This window comes from Pogonomyrmex barbatus, unplaced genomic scaffold (genome assembly GCF_055798465.1).
Source record: "Pogonomyrmex barbatus isolate J1 unplaced genomic scaffold, ASM5579846v1 scaffold4, whole genome shotgun sequence".
Taxonomy (NCBI): Eukaryota; Metazoa; Arthropoda; class Insecta; order Hymenoptera; family Formicidae; genus Pogonomyrmex; species Pogonomyrmex barbatus.
In genome coordinates, this window is record NW_028297138.1 from 5,056,539 (window position 1) to 5,076,133 (window position 19,595).

General features: G+C 28.0%; 2 protein-coding genes and 1 long non-coding RNA gene across 9 annotated transcripts; 2 read left to right on the forward strand and 1 right to left on the reverse strand.

Annotated features, from left to right (window-relative positions):
* The first annotated feature begins 1,787 nt into the window (after positions 1-1,787).
* On the forward strand, positions 1,788-2,233 carry LOC148935742 (uncharacterized). The gene is made up of 2 exons (XR_016140159.1): positions 1,788-1,955; positions 2,154-2,233. It is a non-coding gene; the product is annotated as an uncharacterized LOC148935742 (long non-coding RNA).
* Positions 2,234-3,595: 1,362 nt separating this feature from the next.
* On the reverse strand, positions 3,596-19,345 carry LOC105428572 (uncharacterized). Of its 7 annotated transcripts, none has more exons than XM_089080817.1 (15): positions 18,983-19,345; positions 18,437-18,888; positions 17,342-18,255; positions 17,177-17,278; positions 16,897-17,025; positions 16,784-16,804; positions 16,529-16,684; positions 16,167-16,447; positions 7,396-7,545; positions 7,139-7,321; positions 6,894-7,063; positions 6,058-6,760; positions 5,750-5,941; positions 5,366-5,643; positions 3,596-5,184 (listed from the first exon to the last, which is right to left on the reverse strand). In XM_089080817.1, the coding sequence occupies exons 2-15, from the start codon at positions 18,601-18,603 to the stop codon at positions 3,759-3,761; spliced, it is 4,872 nt and encodes a 1,623-aa protein (XP_088936943.1). In that variant the 5' UTR covers positions 18,604-18,888; positions 18,983-19,345; the 3' UTR covers positions 3,596-3,758. The 7 variants fall into 7 exon arrangements, with proteins under 7 accessions (XP_088936943.1, XP_088936945.1, XP_088936947.1 ...); XM_089080819.1 differs by having other exon boundaries at positions 3,596-3,862; positions 3,980-5,184; positions 16,529-16,804; positions 18,983-19,344; XM_089080821.1 differs by lacking the exon at positions 16,897-17,025.
* On the forward strand, positions 9,326-14,604 carry LOC148935743 (uncharacterized). Its single transcript, XM_089081078.1, is given in 5 exon segments — positions 9,326-9,345; positions 10,355-10,395; positions 10,398-10,418; positions 10,421-10,482; positions 10,609-14,604. Coding segments are annotated over 5 exon segments (396 nt in total). The 3' UTR covers positions 10,861-14,604.
* Positions 19,346-19,595: the final 250 nt, after the last annotated feature.

A 19,595-nucleotide genomic window follows, 5' to 3' on the forward strand; every position in this document is an offset into this window, starting at 1 on the left:
TTTCTATATTTGAAGTATGTTTTGATAATACAAGTTAAAGACGAATTTGGGATATACCCATCACAATCTCAAACAGCACAAAGTCGACACCGGTGAAGCCAGCTGTCGTACTAACGCTTTTAATAATTTTAATAACGCTATTAGATTGCTAATCGTTTCTTTGCATATCTTTTTATTTTGTTTGCATATTAATTATTTTGGATAAAAACTTGAAATTAAAATTTGGACAAGTGTAACCTTTGTTTATCTCATTTGGAATCTTTATCTCATTATTTCATAAATATTTCGGTGTTAAAATGTTTGCTAGGTCCATATATACATGTATTGTCCTTATTTTGTCGATAAATTATTCTATATTTTATTTATTAATAACTCATAAATTATCTAGTAACTTATAGTCCTAGTTACTTTTAGACGACTCGATGCACATGCGCCGTTTTTGTTCGTGTCATGACTTTTTTCCGAATGACGTCTATGGATGATATACCTGTACAATAGCATGAAGATTTGATTTAAATTTTAATTGTTTATTATGCACACGTTTATTACGATAGCTAATTTCACATCGGTTTATTACGCGTATATAACCATATATTTTGAGAAGGAGGTTGAGAACGCTTGTTAAAGTATCTTCGACATAACATTAAAAAAAATTTACAATTGTGTTTATTACAATTGTAATTGCTAATTTAATAAAACGTAACCAATATCTCAATGAACAATGACTATTTTCTTAATTACAATTTACAAGTGCATTGAATTTAGATTATTACGTCTAGAGGTGCACATTAATGTCTACATTTTCTTCTCACAGGAGCTGACATGATCAGAGTAGATCAAGTTTTTACGAGATGTGTCACTCATCTGTCATCAAGAATTTGAAAGAGGTTAACAGCAACAGCTATGTCCAACTATGTATTCGATAATAGGTTAAATTCACGTATTCCGTAATAAATCCGTTCCGTTAAATGTTTGCTATAGGTGAATTCGACCATGAAAAAACGGAACGAAATTATTTTAATATTTTGGTTAGCCCCCCCCCCCATGTTTCCTTTTCGTTACTATTCCGTTCCGTTATTTTCTTCTTCAGCCTAATTCGGGAGCGTTCCGTTTGACCACGTTGCAATTGGACACAGCCACTTATAGCGACCGATTCCTGGAGATTTTCTACTGGATCAATCAATCAAATAATTTTATTTTAAATTGGCGAATCGGCAATGTGGACAATTGGGAGTCACCCCTTAACTCAGGCATAGACATTTATATTTATATATTAGATTGCTAACTTTCCTCAAATACATGGTCCCGAAAATCATGTACAAAAATACATGCGCATGCGTATGAAGTAAGAGAGCACGCATGCGCATGAAAATTCCATATATGCTATATGTACCGACACACGAATTTTATATATTTGAATAACAAATATGTAATGTTTTTTTATTCTTTTCGATAATTGTTATAGTTTCTATTCATTTCTTGAAGAAAAAAATTTCTTTAACAAAAAGTTGTGTTACGCCTTTTAGAAATATATATGTATATATTACAAAGTATTTGATCATGTGAAATAGGTATGTGTATATATATATATATATATATATATATATATATATATAAAATCAATTTTAGATAAAAAAATTTATTTAATACGAAATGAAAAAAATTTCTAAAGCAGAATTTGAAGAATGGAAATATTTAAGATCTTTAATAAAAATGTCTATGCTTGTAGTGCATCTATTACATTTATATATGTTCAGTGCCATATTACATTCGCGTGATCACGTGACCACGTTTGATCACGTGACATCATTTGTTCCCCTTACGTCACATTATGTAATACATAAGTTTTGGGGTCAACTTTCAAGCTCAGTAAATAGAGTTAGCGGTTTAGTGTATAGTATAAATGTCTATAAACTCAGGTCTTGAGGTAGTGCAGCGATGCAGGCACAATCTCGGTAAGCGCCAATTTGAATTTTAAATATAAATATTTTTCATATAAGTATTATAAAATAAGTATTATAAAAAATTAAGTGTATGTATGGTTTGTTAACCATAAACCTAAAAATAATGTTAATAATTATATTCTTGTACTGATGTTTTAAATAGGAACAAAATAAATAAAATTAAACACAGAATAATTTAATCTTTTTTAGTAAACAAAACGCAACAACATTAACAAAAGAAGATTCAGAGAAAAATAAATCATCAAATTAATAATAGAACAGAAAAATAATGGAACAGGATATGAATTAATATTAAAAGATACATCAGGAAGTATTATCATAAATGAAGATGATAATATACATTATACACTATGACAACTTGATTAGTACTAACAATATAAAAATCTTAATAATATATATATATATATATATATATTATTAAAATTTTTATATTGTTAATACAAATCAAGTTGTCATAGTATACAACGTATATTACCATCATTTAAAGCATCTTCATTATCTAAAACAGGTGGTTCTAATGATGTTATAATAATAAAAGCTTCTTCTTCATCTGAAGGTTCAAATTCTTCAGTAATTACAATCATATAATGCATCATGTTGACTATTGTTTTGTAGCATTTTCTCTATCCGTACATTTACACTTGAAATTTATGTTGTCCTCAGTTCCAGTGCAGTATTAATGCAGTTCCAGTGCAGTATTAATGCAGTTCCAGTGCAGAGGAAAAGAACAAACCTTATAACAATTGCCAGTCCATATCATGTCCATATCTATAAGATATAGAAGTCTATAGAATATTTGCATTTTCGACACTTTTACAGTGGCCATATTGAATCCGCCATCTTAGAATTTTGAAATGCTAAGGTCAGATTCGAATTCGGCAGCCCAAAATTACCTTTAAATACTAGCTTTCCCATGATTCACTTTTTCAGCAACCCTCCTGTCCTCAAAGAGTTAATGATAGATTCCTGAGATTATGCTAAAGATAAAAATCCTAATATCAGAATGTCGAAGCTACAATGTTTCATGAATTATGAACATAAAGTTAGGTATTCATAAAGTTAGGTATTCCGTTTTTATGTTCTTAAGTAAGCATCTTATAAATATATCTTATAAATATTTCTTAATTAAGATTATTATCATAGAAATCGATCGAAATACTATTTTAGACTAACACATTTTTTAAAACAATTTATAAATAATTTATAAAATAATTTAAATAATAAACAATTATTTTACTTTGTTTTATTTATTTAAAAGTGCAAATCGTGCGCCATTTGTATGCAATATTTGTAAAATATTTGTAAAATATGAAACTAGCAAATTTTCGAAAACAATGTCATTTTACAGCTTGCATTTTACATATTATATAATAATATTTTCTCTTTTTAGTGAGATATAATCTGCTCAGACAGTGTATTTACACGAATATCAGTAAAAGTAACTCTATCTTATAAGTTTTATATGAATTTTGACAAGAGTGCGACAGTCGGCTTTCATCTTTCATATCATATATTATACCATATCTGTGCATGCAAACTTTAGCGATGATTTGTTAACTCTAAATCTTTAATTCAAAAAGCATTATAGACATTTTGGTATTAGGATTTTCATTTCAAAATTATCTCAGGAATTTATCTTAAACTTTGTTACGATCTTTATGTGACACCTTATATATAATTATAAAAAAGATACATATAGCTATATCATCTCATAAAAAAATGTACTTATAAATGTATAATTATTTTCCTTATTACTAAATTTATTTATTATTAAATGTAAGTATTTAAGAGTATTTAACTGTCGATTGATACATCTTGGATGTTGCCTTGTCGTTTTATCGCTATTGATGTCTTAACTTCTTCTATGGGATTTCCACCATCAGGCGCTTGTCTCGATACTATAGGAACAGATAATTCAGATATGATAGAATGGTAAGTTTCCGTTTTGACTTCTGCTTGTTGTACAGAAATAAATTTATCAAGTGACATAATAGCGATCGATTCCATACTATTACCTGATGTTAAATCATTTTCACTAGATTTATAAATAACAGTTACATCGATGCTGCTACTATCAATATCTCTTAATATAGTCGGAGATGTTAAGCCAACAAATTCTTTATTTTTATCAAATTCGAAAACAGTTGTTTCGTCTTTTAATTGCAAGTTATTTCGTAATAGAGTAGGATTCTTTTTAAAATGATTAATGTTATTATCATGCATCACTATGTCGAAACTTTTCGCATATCGATTATCTAACTTTTCCACAGTTTCTCCTTCTAATGATATAGTAGTGGCAATGTGTAAGTCTGACATTATATGTTGATATAAAAGCGGATTAAATATACTATTCAGATCCATATAGCGTATGTTGGAAGTTATCAAATAAGTCATTAACTCATCATAATTTATATTATCATTATTTTCTTCGGTGATTAGTTCCTCACATATTATTGTTGATATTCTATGAGGCGATTCAGAAATGTTTTCTCCAATAGTTATTTTCGAAGTGTTTAAATTTGTCGCGCTTTGTTCACACAAGTTATCAATTTGAACAAGCATTGTGCATGTATCATCATTGTCTTTGTTTTTGTTTTTGTCTTGCAAATTATTTCTGCGTTCCTGTAAACTCGCAAATAATTCTAAAATATTTTTTTTTATTGGTATGGATTCTTCTGAAGATGATACAGTTGGCAAATCCAAGGAAAGTTTATCAAGAAGATGATTGATATGTGTTTTTGTATCGCTTATGGGATACTCTGTTTTGCTACTTGATATATAATTGCATGTTGAACTATATTGATTTTGATACTGATTGTGATAACAGCGAGAGTATTGATGTAAACGTGTATTGAAGTTTGAATAATATTCAATATTGGCTGTTTCGGAACTTGTATCTTTATTTTGATTATATGATGACTCAAAATATAAACTGCAATTGTTACTTATAAAACCAGTCTGATTTTTTTCATTTTTGATACCTTGATCATTTCCAATTTCACACTGTTTTATTATTTGTGATATTTCAGAATATTTAGAAATTGTACAGTGTGGAAATTGTGCAATTTCAATATTTTTGTCATTAATAGTTTCATTGTAAGTATTTGGCTCAATCACTTCAAAATCATTATCAAATTCATCTTCAAATGCCGAATTAGCGACATCACGTAGACGTAATTGTAAACGTTTTGTGATTTCGTCTAATTCGGTTAATTTTTGCCTGTAAAATATGTTGACTACAATTAAATTTGTACGAAAAATAGCAAATTAATTAAATGCGCGCGCGCGCGCGCGCGCGCGCGCACGCACGCACGCACGCACGCACGCACGCACGCACGCACGCACGCACGCACGCACGCACGCACACTGATAGGTTCTGAATACGTAAATAAATCACTTACTTTAAAGACAAAGATAAGAAAGACATAGAGACATCGTCCAAATTATGACCAATATCCGCATCTATTAATTTACAATGATTTTGTATATATTTGTCATTATTTTGGTTTGCATATGATGATATTTGATGTATATCATTGAATTCTGTATTAGTGTAAGATGTATGAAACAGGTGTGGGCAATTTGTTTGTGATAAATTACTGCATCTTGATAAATTAATGCTGTTAGAAGATGTATATTTTTCTAATGGTGGTAAAATATCTAGAGGTGTTATATTTATCTAAAATAAAAATAATTGTATATAAATATATGTGTGCATTTGAAATATATGTTTATCATTCATTTGTATTGAGCATCTAATTAGAAATTATAATGAAAATTTTTACTTTAATTTGTCCATTGCATTTTCCAGTAAAATCAATGATATGAAACCATCCAGATATTGTGGAAAATCCAGTCATCAAAATTGATAGATCGACAGCAGAGAAACCAATCACAATATCTCTTTTTAAATTTATATCATTAAATGCATCTGGATCAATCAAATGCCTCACTTTGAAAATTAATCTTTTTTGATTCTGAAAAAATCATAAAATAAAATAAAACATTGATTGTATAAGTCATGAATCAAATTATAAATTTAATCATGATGAAGCAAATTTAAAATAAAATTGTTAGGATTGAAACTACATACGTTTAAAAGTAAATCTGTTGATAGCTTTGCATTACATCTCCAATTCCATTTTGGATTGCAACTATACGGAAAAATGTTCGTAATCATATATGAATCTAACTGTTCAGAATCAATTTTATGAGTTAAATCTTGAAAAGTTACATATGTACTTGGTTCCACTAATTTATTTATTTTTTCAATCTTTGGCAAATATAATGCACATTCAATTTCAACAACAGATCGGAAAAAAGAACTGTTGCAGTTAGTATTTAATTCTATTTTTTGTGCATCCTTTTCAGTTAAAAATGAATCAAAAAGATTATTATAGGTATTATTTTGTTGTCGATCCAAATGTTCATCATATTCAGCACCGACACCGACACTTCTATACATTTTCGTAGATAATTTAAAATCATCTTTTGAATTACAATTATCGCTATCATCAAGACTATTACTATTTAGTATATTCAAGCATGATTCTTCTCTATGTATTTCTTCTTCATCTCCTACTTGATTTATTTCTGTTTGAGCTGATTGATTTATGTTACTTTTATTAATATGTAATGCATTTGCCAAACGATCAATTAATGTGCGTAAAGCCAAATGCTCAGAAACTGCAGTCTCCTGTTTCGATTTCTGTAGTCTTGTATTTTTTAAACTTGAAATATCTGTTTGACTTTCTTGAGATTTGTAATCGACAGATGCTAAATCTCGATCGAGTGCACTATAAATGTAACAAGCCAAATTATTATCACGAATGGATTGTCCTAAATTAAAATTTAACACCTCAACATTATATTATAAGTTCTTTTGGATATCCATTGTATTATTAGTATTATAGAATACAGCAATGATACCTATAATCTATTCGTGATATGTTACTAGTATTTTTTAAACCTCTTGATACTTCTAGTATTGCAATTTGTTCCACAGTACCAAGTGCAACCAGTGCAAGCAATTCTCCACAAATCTTTCCACTTACTGGATCAGTTATGTTAATCCAACCATCTACGCTTATTACAGGATACTATATAAAAATATAGATATTATTTAATTAATTAAAAATTTGATTAAAATTTGATTAGAAATTAATCTCAATTACCTTCGATAATAGCAAATGAGATAAAATAAATGGATCTCTATATGCAGTATATAACTGATAAACAGATAATTTGGCTATTCCCAGCAGTTTATTTATTCCACTTTGATGATTATATACTTCTATGATTATACAATTATTTCTGATTTTTTCCAATAGTTCCATATCATAAATTAAAGGTACTAGCTAAAAGAAATACTTTTAAGGTAAAATTCACTTCTATATTATTATAAGTAAAATAATATTGTCAAAAAGTTTACCTGAAAAAAATGATAAAATGGATTTTTTGTATTATTGCAAATTTGGCTTGTTCCTTTGTTCTCTCGCCAAAATGCTTTACATATTAGATAGGTATTAGATTCTGGCAAATTTTTACCCTCAGCTACATATATCAAGCCATAAAGTAAAACCTAAAATATAAATATAAATAACAATACATATAATTATTTTGTTATAAATAATGTTATAGAATATAAAAATGCATTTAGAAGAATTGTAAGAGACACATACATTACATTTTTTAAATAACTAAATATAGATTCATTTATTTAAAAAATAAATATCGATACAGTACTTTTTAAATACATATATATAATACATATATAATATATATATATATATATATATTTAAAAATATTTACATACATATATATATATTTATATATATGTATATATTTAAAAATACACACACATACACACACACACACACATATATATATATATATATATTTAAAAATATTTAATATATCGATGTTTATTTTTTAAATAAATAAATCTCTATATATGTAGAGATATATCTCTATATCTCTATATATTAATATATTATAATTTTATATTTTATATAAAATTATGTAAGAAAAATGTTGCTGAATACAAATCCGTTGGCAAATGTTCGCTATCACGTCACAATTTGGAGAATATCAAAGAGATAGCTCTTAAAATTGTCATTTTTTTACCACTTTTACGCCATTTTTCTCAAATTGTGATGTGATAGCCCACTTTTACCAACGGATTCGTATTCAGTAGGTAAAAATACATCAAAAATTCGACATTCACACTCGTTGCAAAGTGATGTTCCATAGTTTAAGATGATCGAATAATCTTAAAGTAGCTAACTTCGCTGATCATTTTGATTGTCATAATCATCGATTTGACTCCATTCTGATGTATCATTGATCTTGTCTCGATGAGGAGAATCAAATGAAACTATTAATTCATAGTTCCATTTTCGGACAGTTTTTGACATGTTCTTTTGGATATGCTCGAATATCTCATAAAGCAATATAATCTCGAAAAAAAGTTTCAGACAAAAGTTGTAAGATTTCGAAGAACCCTTGAATATAATTATAATATTGATTCATTTATAAACAAAGTCACTGTTGAGATTTTTTATAGTCGTCATTTTCTTTAAATCATAATTTTTTTATTACGCAGTGTAATTCTTCTAATTATTCTGGATATAATAGTATTAAAATAATAAATATCAAAAAGTTAATAATTTAAAATATATTTTATATTTTATTCTGGTATATATTGATATAATATAAAATATCTGGTAAATTATTAATTTTTTTATAATCAACTGAGAGAATTATAGCCAATTCTTCGGCAAATAGAGTTGCTAAATTTCAATATAAAATACAATCAAATAATTACATCACCAACCATGCGTTACTATTTTTCCTATGGGGGAGATAATAAAAGGGATTTTAATCTTATTATCTAATTGTTGTAAAACCACTACGTTGTAAGTCTGCTAAAAATAGTGGCGCGTGGTTGGTAATATAATTGTTTGAATTTATTTCATATAGAAATTTAGCAACCAAGATCCTGCTTGCCGAGGAATTAGAATATGATTCTTTCAGTTATTTATTAACACATACTTGACTTGTATCAATGAATTGTTTTTTATAAACGTTTATTAATATTTTTATGTAGAATATTGAAACAAATCAATTGGTGTAGAAAAAAAATATAGTTGTCTTAAGGGATTTTTTATCTTTGCTGATCCTAAAATTAATCTATTTTTCTTTATTTTTAGAAATATATTCTGTATGAAAAGATACGGGTTCTTGTATACAATTATATAAAATTTGCACATCAAAAAGCATTTTTTTGTTTATAAAAAGATATATGTTAATATCTCAAAATTGGTCAAATTAAAGGCCATCAGAAATGCATATTTCCATTATGGAAGTAATTGAGCTTTTGTAAATTATTTAAATTCAATATTTCTTCGATTTTTATCAGTGTCATGATGTCTGGAACTAGAACAAAGCTAATGATATATAATTCATAGAATAACGGTATTCTAAAAAAAGAATTTGATCTTTACTTTAGAAATTTGTAATTTAAAAATTAAATTAAAATTTTTTTGTTCATAAATAATCGAATTTTTATTGTAAAAATGTAAATGTAAATGTAATGTAGTTCCAGTATGCGCAGAAGTGTTAGAATCAAGGAAAAAAAAGATATCGTGATCAATTTTTTTATCACTTCCAGCTCGGAAAATATAGTTTCAAATAAAATGCTTTCAAAATTTTAATTTAATTTTGTTTGTATATAATAAAAGTTTCAGTACATTTACTTATTCTGCATTACCGGAGCTATATAATAAACTTTCTTTTTCAAAGAAATAATTTCCCGCCTGTTTTTCCAATCGTCAAATAGTTCTAGCTTTGAACAAAATGTTCATGCGCTCATTTGCATCCTTCTGTATTGTCTGTCTTTTAATTCGACAAATATTTTGCTGTTTGTGCAACACGAATACTCAAGACGTTCATTATTTTTAAAAAAGATTTTAAAAAAGATTTACAAAATCATCATTGAGGATGCAGGTTAAAAAAATTATTTGCAAAATAAATACTCATGTATTGATATCGCTATAAAGAGTTAACGTAGAAGACATGAATTTAATTTGTCTTTTATTTGCACCGTTCATCTTGCTTCGCTTGTCTTTTCATTTGATTCTTGTTGTTGTTCAAATGCGATTTTATTATAATAAAGTTAATACATTATAAAGGAAAAGTTTTTTTGTAAGTTTTTTTTAAAATAAAGCTAACATTGATTATGAACTATAGAAAGTATTCATTGAAAAATTTGCAAAAGATATTCTGAAAAATTATTTAAATTTTTAAGTGTGTTTCGTATTTCGTGAATAATCACGAGAAGATATTCAAGATTCTCACAATTATGTTCTCCTCTCCAAACTTAAGGCAGGAAGAATTATACGATTTGGAAAACTCCAATGGAGAATCTGCTACATTAGATGGATTATGGAAGATCAACAAGGAATCGAAACAAATGAAGACAAAATTACAAAAGCAAAGGCGAAAATAATCTTAAGTGTTGATGAAATGTTAGGCCTGTTCTTTTTGGCTGAACTGATTTTACTATTTCACATTTATCTTTTTTTCTTAGACTGGAAGAAGAAAGATAAACTCTGAATTAGTGCAGCCAGTTCAGCTAAAAAGAACAGACCATTATATATACATTTAGCAGAGACAACACAAGAAACATGGAAAAATTTGCCACAAGCATTCGAGGGTTCTCTCACTAGAAAGATGAGTCTTTTGCGTAAAATTATGATCACAAGATTAAAAACTAGCGAGTCGATAAATAAATACATTACAGAGATAATATCCATAGCACATCAAGTAACAGTAATTGATTTTGAAATAAATTATGGAATAATTGGAAACTGTTTTTTTGACAAGTCCTCCTGATAATTATCAGTCCATGATTATGGCATTAGAAAATTCAGAAATACTAATTGCGGGTGACTCAATTAGAATGAAATTTTTGCAGGAATCTGCTAGCTTAAATCCATCTTGAATGGAAATTCTGCTTTTTACAGGAAACCAATTAAAAAAAGCGAAGCAGAAGTTTCGATCAAAAACTTTAATATGTTGAATCTGTGGCAAATTTAGTCACTAGCGAATGATTATGCTGATAAGAAGAAAGAAGAAAGAGAAAGGAAAAAACCCGATCATCGCGAAAAGAGTGAAAGCAGTACAAAAGTGTCTTTTCTGATAAAAGATTTTTCTTACTGAAAGTATTTTGAATATAAGAGAAGCTTGGATAGTTGATTCAACGGCATCAATCTATATAGGGTGTCCCAAAATTACCGGAGGATCTTTTATGAGCGGATTTTTTGGAAAATTCTAAGACAAAAACCTAATACGAAAATGTCAAAGCTATACTTTCCAATACTTTTCATTACTTTTTAATATTTTTCAAATTATAAATGAATAAAGTTGATTAGTTATAGCGGCTAGATTTTGCACGCTCAGGCACGTTATATCATATGGCAGTGAAGATGCCCTTATACATTAACTCATTTTTTGAATATTAATATAATTTTGCGTGTAACGATAAGGAGATCACTTTTAAATTCCGTCTTGTTTATCTGTAATTATTTAATTTAAATTATACATAAGATTAATATCAATCTAGTATTAAGCTATACGTATATCAAATTGTCAAAATTGTGAAATAATGAAGAAATAATGAAGGCACTGCCATATGATATAACATGCCTAAGCGTGCGAAATCTAGTTAAGTTCTCTAGTCAACTTTATTCGTTTATAATTTGAAAAATATTAAAAAGTAATGATTAACCTCGACATTTTCGTATTAGGATTTTCATCTTAAAATTTTCCAAAGATTTCGCTCATAAAGATCCTCCAATAATTTTGGGACACCCTATATATCACCGAGCAAGAATTTTTCGACTCCTTCATCGCGTTAAATAACTCAGAAGTAATAAGCAAACGATGTAAACTTAAGTGTGAAAGGAAAAGATACTGTAAAATTATCAATATTAGTTAATGGAAAGAAGTGTTTTATACTAGTAAATGATGTTCGTTATGTTAACTTAAACGTGTTATCAGTACAAAAAGTAGCTAAAAAGAATTTTACTGTTAAGTTTGATTTTTACAGAATTTGTAAAATAACTGATAGCAATAATAAAGTAGTTGCAATTGTAAAACAAAAAAATAACATTTATGAATGGTTACAGCCGAAAGATTTAGTGTATAATTGTAAGACAATAGATTCAATTAATTGACATAAGCGGTCAGGACATTTAAACAAATATAGTATAAAAATCCTACGCGATAAATATGCATAGTTAAGCTTTGAACTCGAGCAATCATGCAAGATTTATATAAAAGAAAAGCAAGACAAGACCTTTTTTTACAGTTTGTTGGAAGGAAAGAAAAACATTAAAATTATTACAGATCCATACAAATATTTGTAGACCGATGGAAGTAGACCCAATCGGTGAAACTAGATACTTTATTGTAGGATATATATGTACACATACGTAGGATATGTATATATAACATATATATATATATATATATATATATATATATATATATATATATACATATCCTACGTATGTGTACATATATATATATGATCCTTTTATCTCCTGTGGAACATAGGACGTTTAGAAGTCTCCTCCATCTTATTCTATTAGGAGCAATAGTTTTTATCTCCGACCAGCTCTTCTCTATCGCTTCTATCTCTTTGCTAATCGTTCTTCTCCAGGTCATGGTAGGTCCTCCTCTTTTACGTTTTTATTTTTCTTGCGGGTTGTATTCCATGGCCATATGGGTTATATCCTGTAGATCTTTTCTCAAGGTATGTCTAATCCACCTCCATTTTCATCGGATTTCTGTGTCAATTTCTTCTTGCTTGGGTACGTGTAGAAGTTCTTCATTTGTTAGTGTATTCGTATTCCAGTATAGTCTCAGGTTCTGCCGTAGACACTTATTCACGAAGATCTTTTGAGTTTCTTTGTTAATCCATTTGTCGTCTTCCAGGTTTCGCAGCCATACAGCAGTACAGATTTGACACAGGCGTTAAAGAGCCGGAGCTTGTTCGTATTAGATGTTTGAGCTCCTCTATATCTTGTTGAGTCGGGAGAAGGCTTGACGAGCCTTATTTATTCTCTTGTTGATGTCGGTGTCGGTGTCTCCATTTTTGGCTACAATGCAGTCAAAGTACACAAAGTCATTGACCTCTTCTATTATATGTCCTAATTAAAACGAGTATGCTCACAATTGTTCCCATATGCATCACTTTGATTTTGTTGGTGTTAATTTTTAACCTTACTTCCGCTACGCATCTTTGCAATACTGTTAGTATTCTTATATCTTCCTTGCGCGTCGCCATACGTATGCGATAGTAGCACAATGTCGTCCGCATAATCGAGATCATTGAGCTGGCGTATCAACAGCTATTGTATCCTGCCCATCGATTCCTAGTTGCATTTCTCCATCATCATGTCCAGCATCAGGAACAGTGGTGATACACAATTTTGACGGACATCTTTGTTGATCTGGAAGTGGGGCTCTGTTTTCTTTTGAAAATAAGGCTACATTCCGCATTGTTGTATAGCTCTTTTATAAGTTTTGTTATTTGGGCTGGTACTCCAAATTTCTCTAGAGCTTTCCAAATTGCCGATCTTGTTATGGTATCAAATGCTCTCTCGAAGTCAACGAATGTCATATAGAGCGGCGATCCGAATTTTGCCGATTGCTCAACGATAATGCGGAGGCTATATAGTCTATACAGCTATGTCTTGGAATTCTTGTTTATTTCTCAGCTCCTTGTTGATGTGTGCTGCCAGTCTCCATTGTAGAAGACATTCGGAAAAATTAACAAAGCTACTGAGATTCGAACTCGGGATCCTTTGTTTATGAATCATGACACTCAGTCTGCACGATCACAACAGCTTCGCTGTTATAATAATTTCCAAATCCTATCAACTATTTAAATCTTACGGTTTTTATGTTCCTACATTATTTTATTTATTGTTAATGATTTTTCTAGGCATTTAAGTATCTATTTCCTGAAGAATAAGACTGAAACCATTAAAAAAGCTTTTAAAATATTTAAAGCTTACGAGCTGGAGAAAAGAACAGGTCGACAAATTTTAGCATTAAGATCAGATAATGGATGAGAATTCCTTAATTAACAGTTTAAATGTTTTCTTCAAAAGGAAAGAATACAACATCAGTTAACAATTCCATACACTCCACAGCAAAATGATCTTGCTGAACGAACTAACTAAAACGAACTAAGTAAAACAGCAATCGAAAAAGGACATTATTTGATGTGAATCTTTCAAAGAAATATTTGGCTGAAGCTTATTCAACTGCAGTGTATTTATTAAATCGTTCTCTATCCAAGATATCCATTACAATACCCGCACCTCATAGGTTTAGGGAGAAAAATCGAATTTGGAACATCTAAGGATTTTTGGCTATAAGATGCTTGCATATATTCCCAACTACGCCATAAATGGAATGAAAAATCAAAGCCTTGTCTTTTCTCGGAATATGTAGAACGCAATAAAGGTTACAAATTATATGACTTATATAGAATACAAGAGTGAGTTCAAAAGTAGAGATGTAATTTTCTATGATAAGCATGCAAATACAGAAAATAGAGCAAAAGATAAAGGAAAAAAAATGATGTTACCAATTAACAATGTTTCCGAAACATCAATCAACATTAATTCTGAAATATCAAAATTGCAGGATCAAGATTCAGTGGGGGCAAAATCTGACCATCATGAAGAAAGATTTAGAATTGAAAATGAAAAAGAAAACGATAATACATATCAGAGAATAGACTGTGCAGTAACGAATAATAATGCAATAGAAATACATGAAGATGAAAAATTTAGTGATACAAATAATGAAGAAACTTTAGGAGTTCAACGAAGCGAACGCATTCCAAAACCAAAAAGATGGTCGGATTATATCACTTTTAATGTATCATCTGTTGAGTCTTCAGGAATTGTACCAACAAATATTCAAGAGGCACTAAATAATAGACTGGAAAGATGTCATAAAAGAAGAATATAATGCATTATTACGAATTGAAACATAGGAATTCTGCACCCTGCCTAAAGACAAGAAGATATTTAAATCACGATGAATTTTTAAAATCAAATATAATCCGGAAAATGGAATTAAGCGTTTTAAGGCAAGATTAGTTGTTAAAGGCTATGAATAAGTAGCAAATACAGATTACAATGAAATTTTTTTGTCCAGTAGTTAGATTTACTACACTAGAAGCTTCTTTGCCAGCAGTTAATTATGATGATGATATAGATCACTTAGATATCATTAGCTTTCTTCAACGGAGATGTACAAGGAAAAATTTATATGTAGCAACTTGAAAACTTTATTAAGAAAATGAAGAAAAGGTCTGTAGACTCAAAAAGGCTTTATACAAATCGAGATGCGAACGCAAAAAGCTAGATCAAGTTCTCAGAGAACTGAAATTTAAGTTCAGAAGTAGATCAAAGTCTTTACATAAAAGTATTAAAGCATGGTTATCAAAAAATGAATAGTTTACAAGATTTTTTATATTTTATGTCAGAATATAACAGAATAAAAAATATCTCGTAAACTAAGGACCTTTGGACATTTATATCTTAATACTTTTATATTTAGAATAATTAAAGGAATCATATTACATAATAAAAAATAATTCTATTTAAAAAAATGGCGACCATAAAAAATCTAGCAACTCTATTTAAATGATTAATTGAAGTTTGGAAAGATCATCAAAGATTCTTTCTTCAATATAGTTTTCTCAAAAACTTACAACTTTTGTCTGAAACTTTTTTTTCCAGAATTGCATTGTTTATAAGATATTCAACTTTTAATATATCCTATATATAGGCTATAGTTAGATAAAGTAATTAAATTCATGTAACCAAATGTTTTATATTAGTGGTATAGAATAAATAAATATAAAATACAAGAGTATAAATACATTTAAAACACAAATAAATATTGCAATTTAGTTATTCAAGTTAAAATGTCATTGAAGCTTAAATAAGAAATTACAATGAGATTACAATTTTCACCTTTTACTATTTCTATTTCTCATACTCTATTGTTTTCCTTTATAAGTTCTTGTTGGATATAATCTGTTTAATGCTGATGAATAAACAATATTGCAACACTTATTCTCAGCAGACTTTAATCTTACTTCAAATTACCTTATCTTCATCATTATTATCTGGATTACTTGCATCAATCCTTTTATTATTTAAGTTTTGTTCTTGGTATTCTGTCACATCTTTTGCAATAATTACATCTTTATTTTTCTTGCTATTACTAGCTAAATATTCAATATGCTTGGCAGATATAGACGAAATTTTGCTATTAGATTTGAAGGAATGAGTTCTTGTTGCATTTTTATATTTATTATTGTTTGGAAAGACGATCAAAGATTCTTTCTTCAAAACAGAGATATCTTGCTTTCTAGACCTTACAGCATCTGATGAAATAATGCAATTACAAGATATTTGATAAAATATTATATCTATCTAATAAAACTATATTTCAAGAATATACTCACCAATAAATTCTTTTCCAAAGTAAAGAAAATCACAACCTAATTCTATTATAACTTTTAATTCACCCATTTTGATGCCTTTATTGTCAATAGTTATACAATGAATATTACTCAAGTGTGTGGTATTTATAATATCACTGATATTCACAAAACCAAGTCCTAATCCAGTTGGAAATTTCTGATTATGATGTTTGACAAAAACTTTAAATCTCAAAGGAAAATTTTTATTTGTATTATGCCACGATATACTATAAATACCTTCAAAATTGAAGTTAATAACTGCAACAATTATATTTGTCCTATTAAATATATAATTATATATAAAAAATATTTGCATTTAAAAATTTTTTAACAAAAATATAAATGTTTACCATGACCTATTTGTTTTTTTGCACATGTTCTTATAAACTTAATTTTTTTATTAGATTTTGTATTTGTTTGTTTTTTAGATTCAACTATATTATATTGGATAAAGTATGTCAATGATAACAGTACACCATCTATATGTTTGAGAAAAAAAATATAATTTATCAAGATTAAATGTATCTTGTATGTTTGTAAACTTTAATAAAATACTTATAAAATATGCTTACATGCATTTTTAAAGTTATTTTATAAAATATAACAAAATATTACAAAAAATATACATACATTGCAAGCATGTAGATTTTGCACGTCTATAACCTGCAGGACTTAATGTAAAAGATTCAATAAAAATTCTTATACTATTTACATAATCTAAAGGACATGCCCCTGAAATATAACAAATAAATTTAATAATAGAATAAAATTTTAAAATTATTTTATTTTACAAACCTTTCAATTTAACACAAGTCTCGTTTTTACATAATGTATCTTCTTTAGATTTATTTAATTTTATAGAAAAATTCTGTTTCCTTTTAAAGCTTGTATTATCACTTTTATTTTTAGCTGTAATTGTTTTAGATGTCAAATTTACTGAATTTAAACTTGGAGATGATGCTCTCAATATATTCATAACTTTTTTTTCCCCTAAGGAAGCCATTTCCATTTCTAAAATATGTTTGTAAAGTTTTTTGTTTTCTATTAAAGAGTTAAAATATGATTCATTGCTCAATAAAGTATCATTAAGAATAAAAAAATCTTCTTTAAAAGTTTCCTTTATTAGCGCTTCTCTAAGATGCTGTGCTTTAGCAATAATCTGAGCAATTAATTTGTCTGTTGCTGTTTTATTCAATTTTTTCGATTTTTGAAATTCTATTTGCTTGGTCTTAAGAACAGACTTATATGTATTATACATATCAATCTTTTCAGATTTTATAGTTTTTTTTTTAATAGTATTGTCTGCATTGTTATGAGATATTATTGATATTTTCTTATTGCGTTGTAAATTATCGATGGCAAATAATGAAATATCACTATCATTCTTATATTTGTATGTTTCTAATTTCATATTTAAAACTTCTGTCAAATATGTTAATTGCAAAGAAACATGTATTTTACCTATGTCTTGGTCATTATTATTTAATATTGGAATAAAATAAGAATAAGATTTACATGAAAATATCTTAGATAATTCTCTTATATATCCTTTACCAATAACTTTATGGATATCTTCTGCAACAATCAATAATTCTATTCCATCACAATTTTTAATATAATCTTCAAAAAGTTTTGCATTAGTTTTTATAGCATATATTTCGGTTATATCCTCATTTGTTCTTGCTGTTCCCATAATATTATTTTTTGGTCTGAGAAAAAAGAAACATAATTTTTTAGAAAATTGCAAAAAATTATATTTGTAGAAAATTGCAGTTGCAATATAATTATAAATTGTAATAAATTATTTACAAAATCTCATTTAGATATTATTTTACATTTATTTAATATCATAAAACAAGTTGCGTTTAAAGTAAAACTATTTCAAATTACCTAAACTGTGCATTATTGTGTTCGCCCCACCAGGAAGCCACTACTGTGACATCGCCGAGATTTTTTTGAATCCAAAAGACTTCATCGATAATAAGCTTTAGATTACCATGAATCTTGCCTTCCACTAATGGCGGTAGAGTTCTACACAATTTTATTTGTGAATCCATTTTTCTCCACAAAATGCATAATTAAATTTTCACATATCCATCAACAGTTGTTTCAAAGATTTCCTTTTTTTTGTAAATTCCATTAGCTGATAGATATTGGTAATTATTTAGAATATCCCCATCACCTGCGATTTTGATAAATTTAGGCTCAATCGACGCGGTTTCGCTCAAAATAAAACAATTTGGCGAAAAAACGCGGCGGTTTGCCTCGCGAATCAAGATATTAAGCGTTAAGGTTGATAACTTTTTTGGTTAGAAAATCTGTCATAGCGACTCGATACAGCGCTAAAAAATAAAAGTTCAATATATATATATATATATATATATATATATATATATATATATATATAAACTTGAAAGAACGATTATAAACAATTACAATTACGATTACAAACAATCGACAAATTAAAAGGTTTATTGTCTGTTTTCGTACGAGAATTACGAGATTTGATTTTTATCGCCGCACTACAGCTTCACTAGAACTGAATTGAACTAAGATGCGTTCCTTTATTCACTCCGAGTACTGTTAGTACTACGAATAGTGTTCCGATATAAAGAGTAGTGCACTCCGAAAGTACTGCCTTGAATTCTATGACGTCATGAAATTATTATGATACTATATAATATTATGAAATTATTTATTATTAATTATTTTTTTATTATTGTTATTATTATTATTATTATTAATTTTTATTATTTATTATTTAATTTTTTATTATTATTAATTATTCTATATTATATTTAATATCTATAATAAAATTATATTTTTTTTAATATTACATAGCCAGCCATTTTCAGTTGGAGCTTGAAATCGTACTGATCAATTGCATTCCGTTTTATAATCTTGAAACAGTTAGAAAGCGTACGAAACTAAAACGGAACGATAGCCGCAGTACATTTCTATTACGTCATAGCATGAATTCTCAGAATGAATAAAGGAACCCACTTATAGAGAGTAGTGCACTACGAAAGTACTGTCTTGAATTCTATGA

What these genes read in the sequence shown, in the direction of transcription:
- LOC105428572 (XM_089080816.1), bottom strand. Translation starts at nt 18,603, where the DNA reads ATGGATTCACAAATAAAATTGTGTAGAACTCTACCGCCATTAGTGGAA. An exon ending in CACAATAATGCACAGTTTAG is followed by an intron (nt 18,256 to 18,436) that starts GTAATTTGAAAT and finishes CTTTTTTCTCAG; the next exon opens with ACCAAAAAATAATATTATGG. An exon ending in ATATCACGAATAGATTATAG is followed by an intron (nt 6,761 to 6,893) that starts GTATCATTGCTG and finishes TTACATTTATAG; the next exon opens with TGCACTCGATCGAGATTTAG.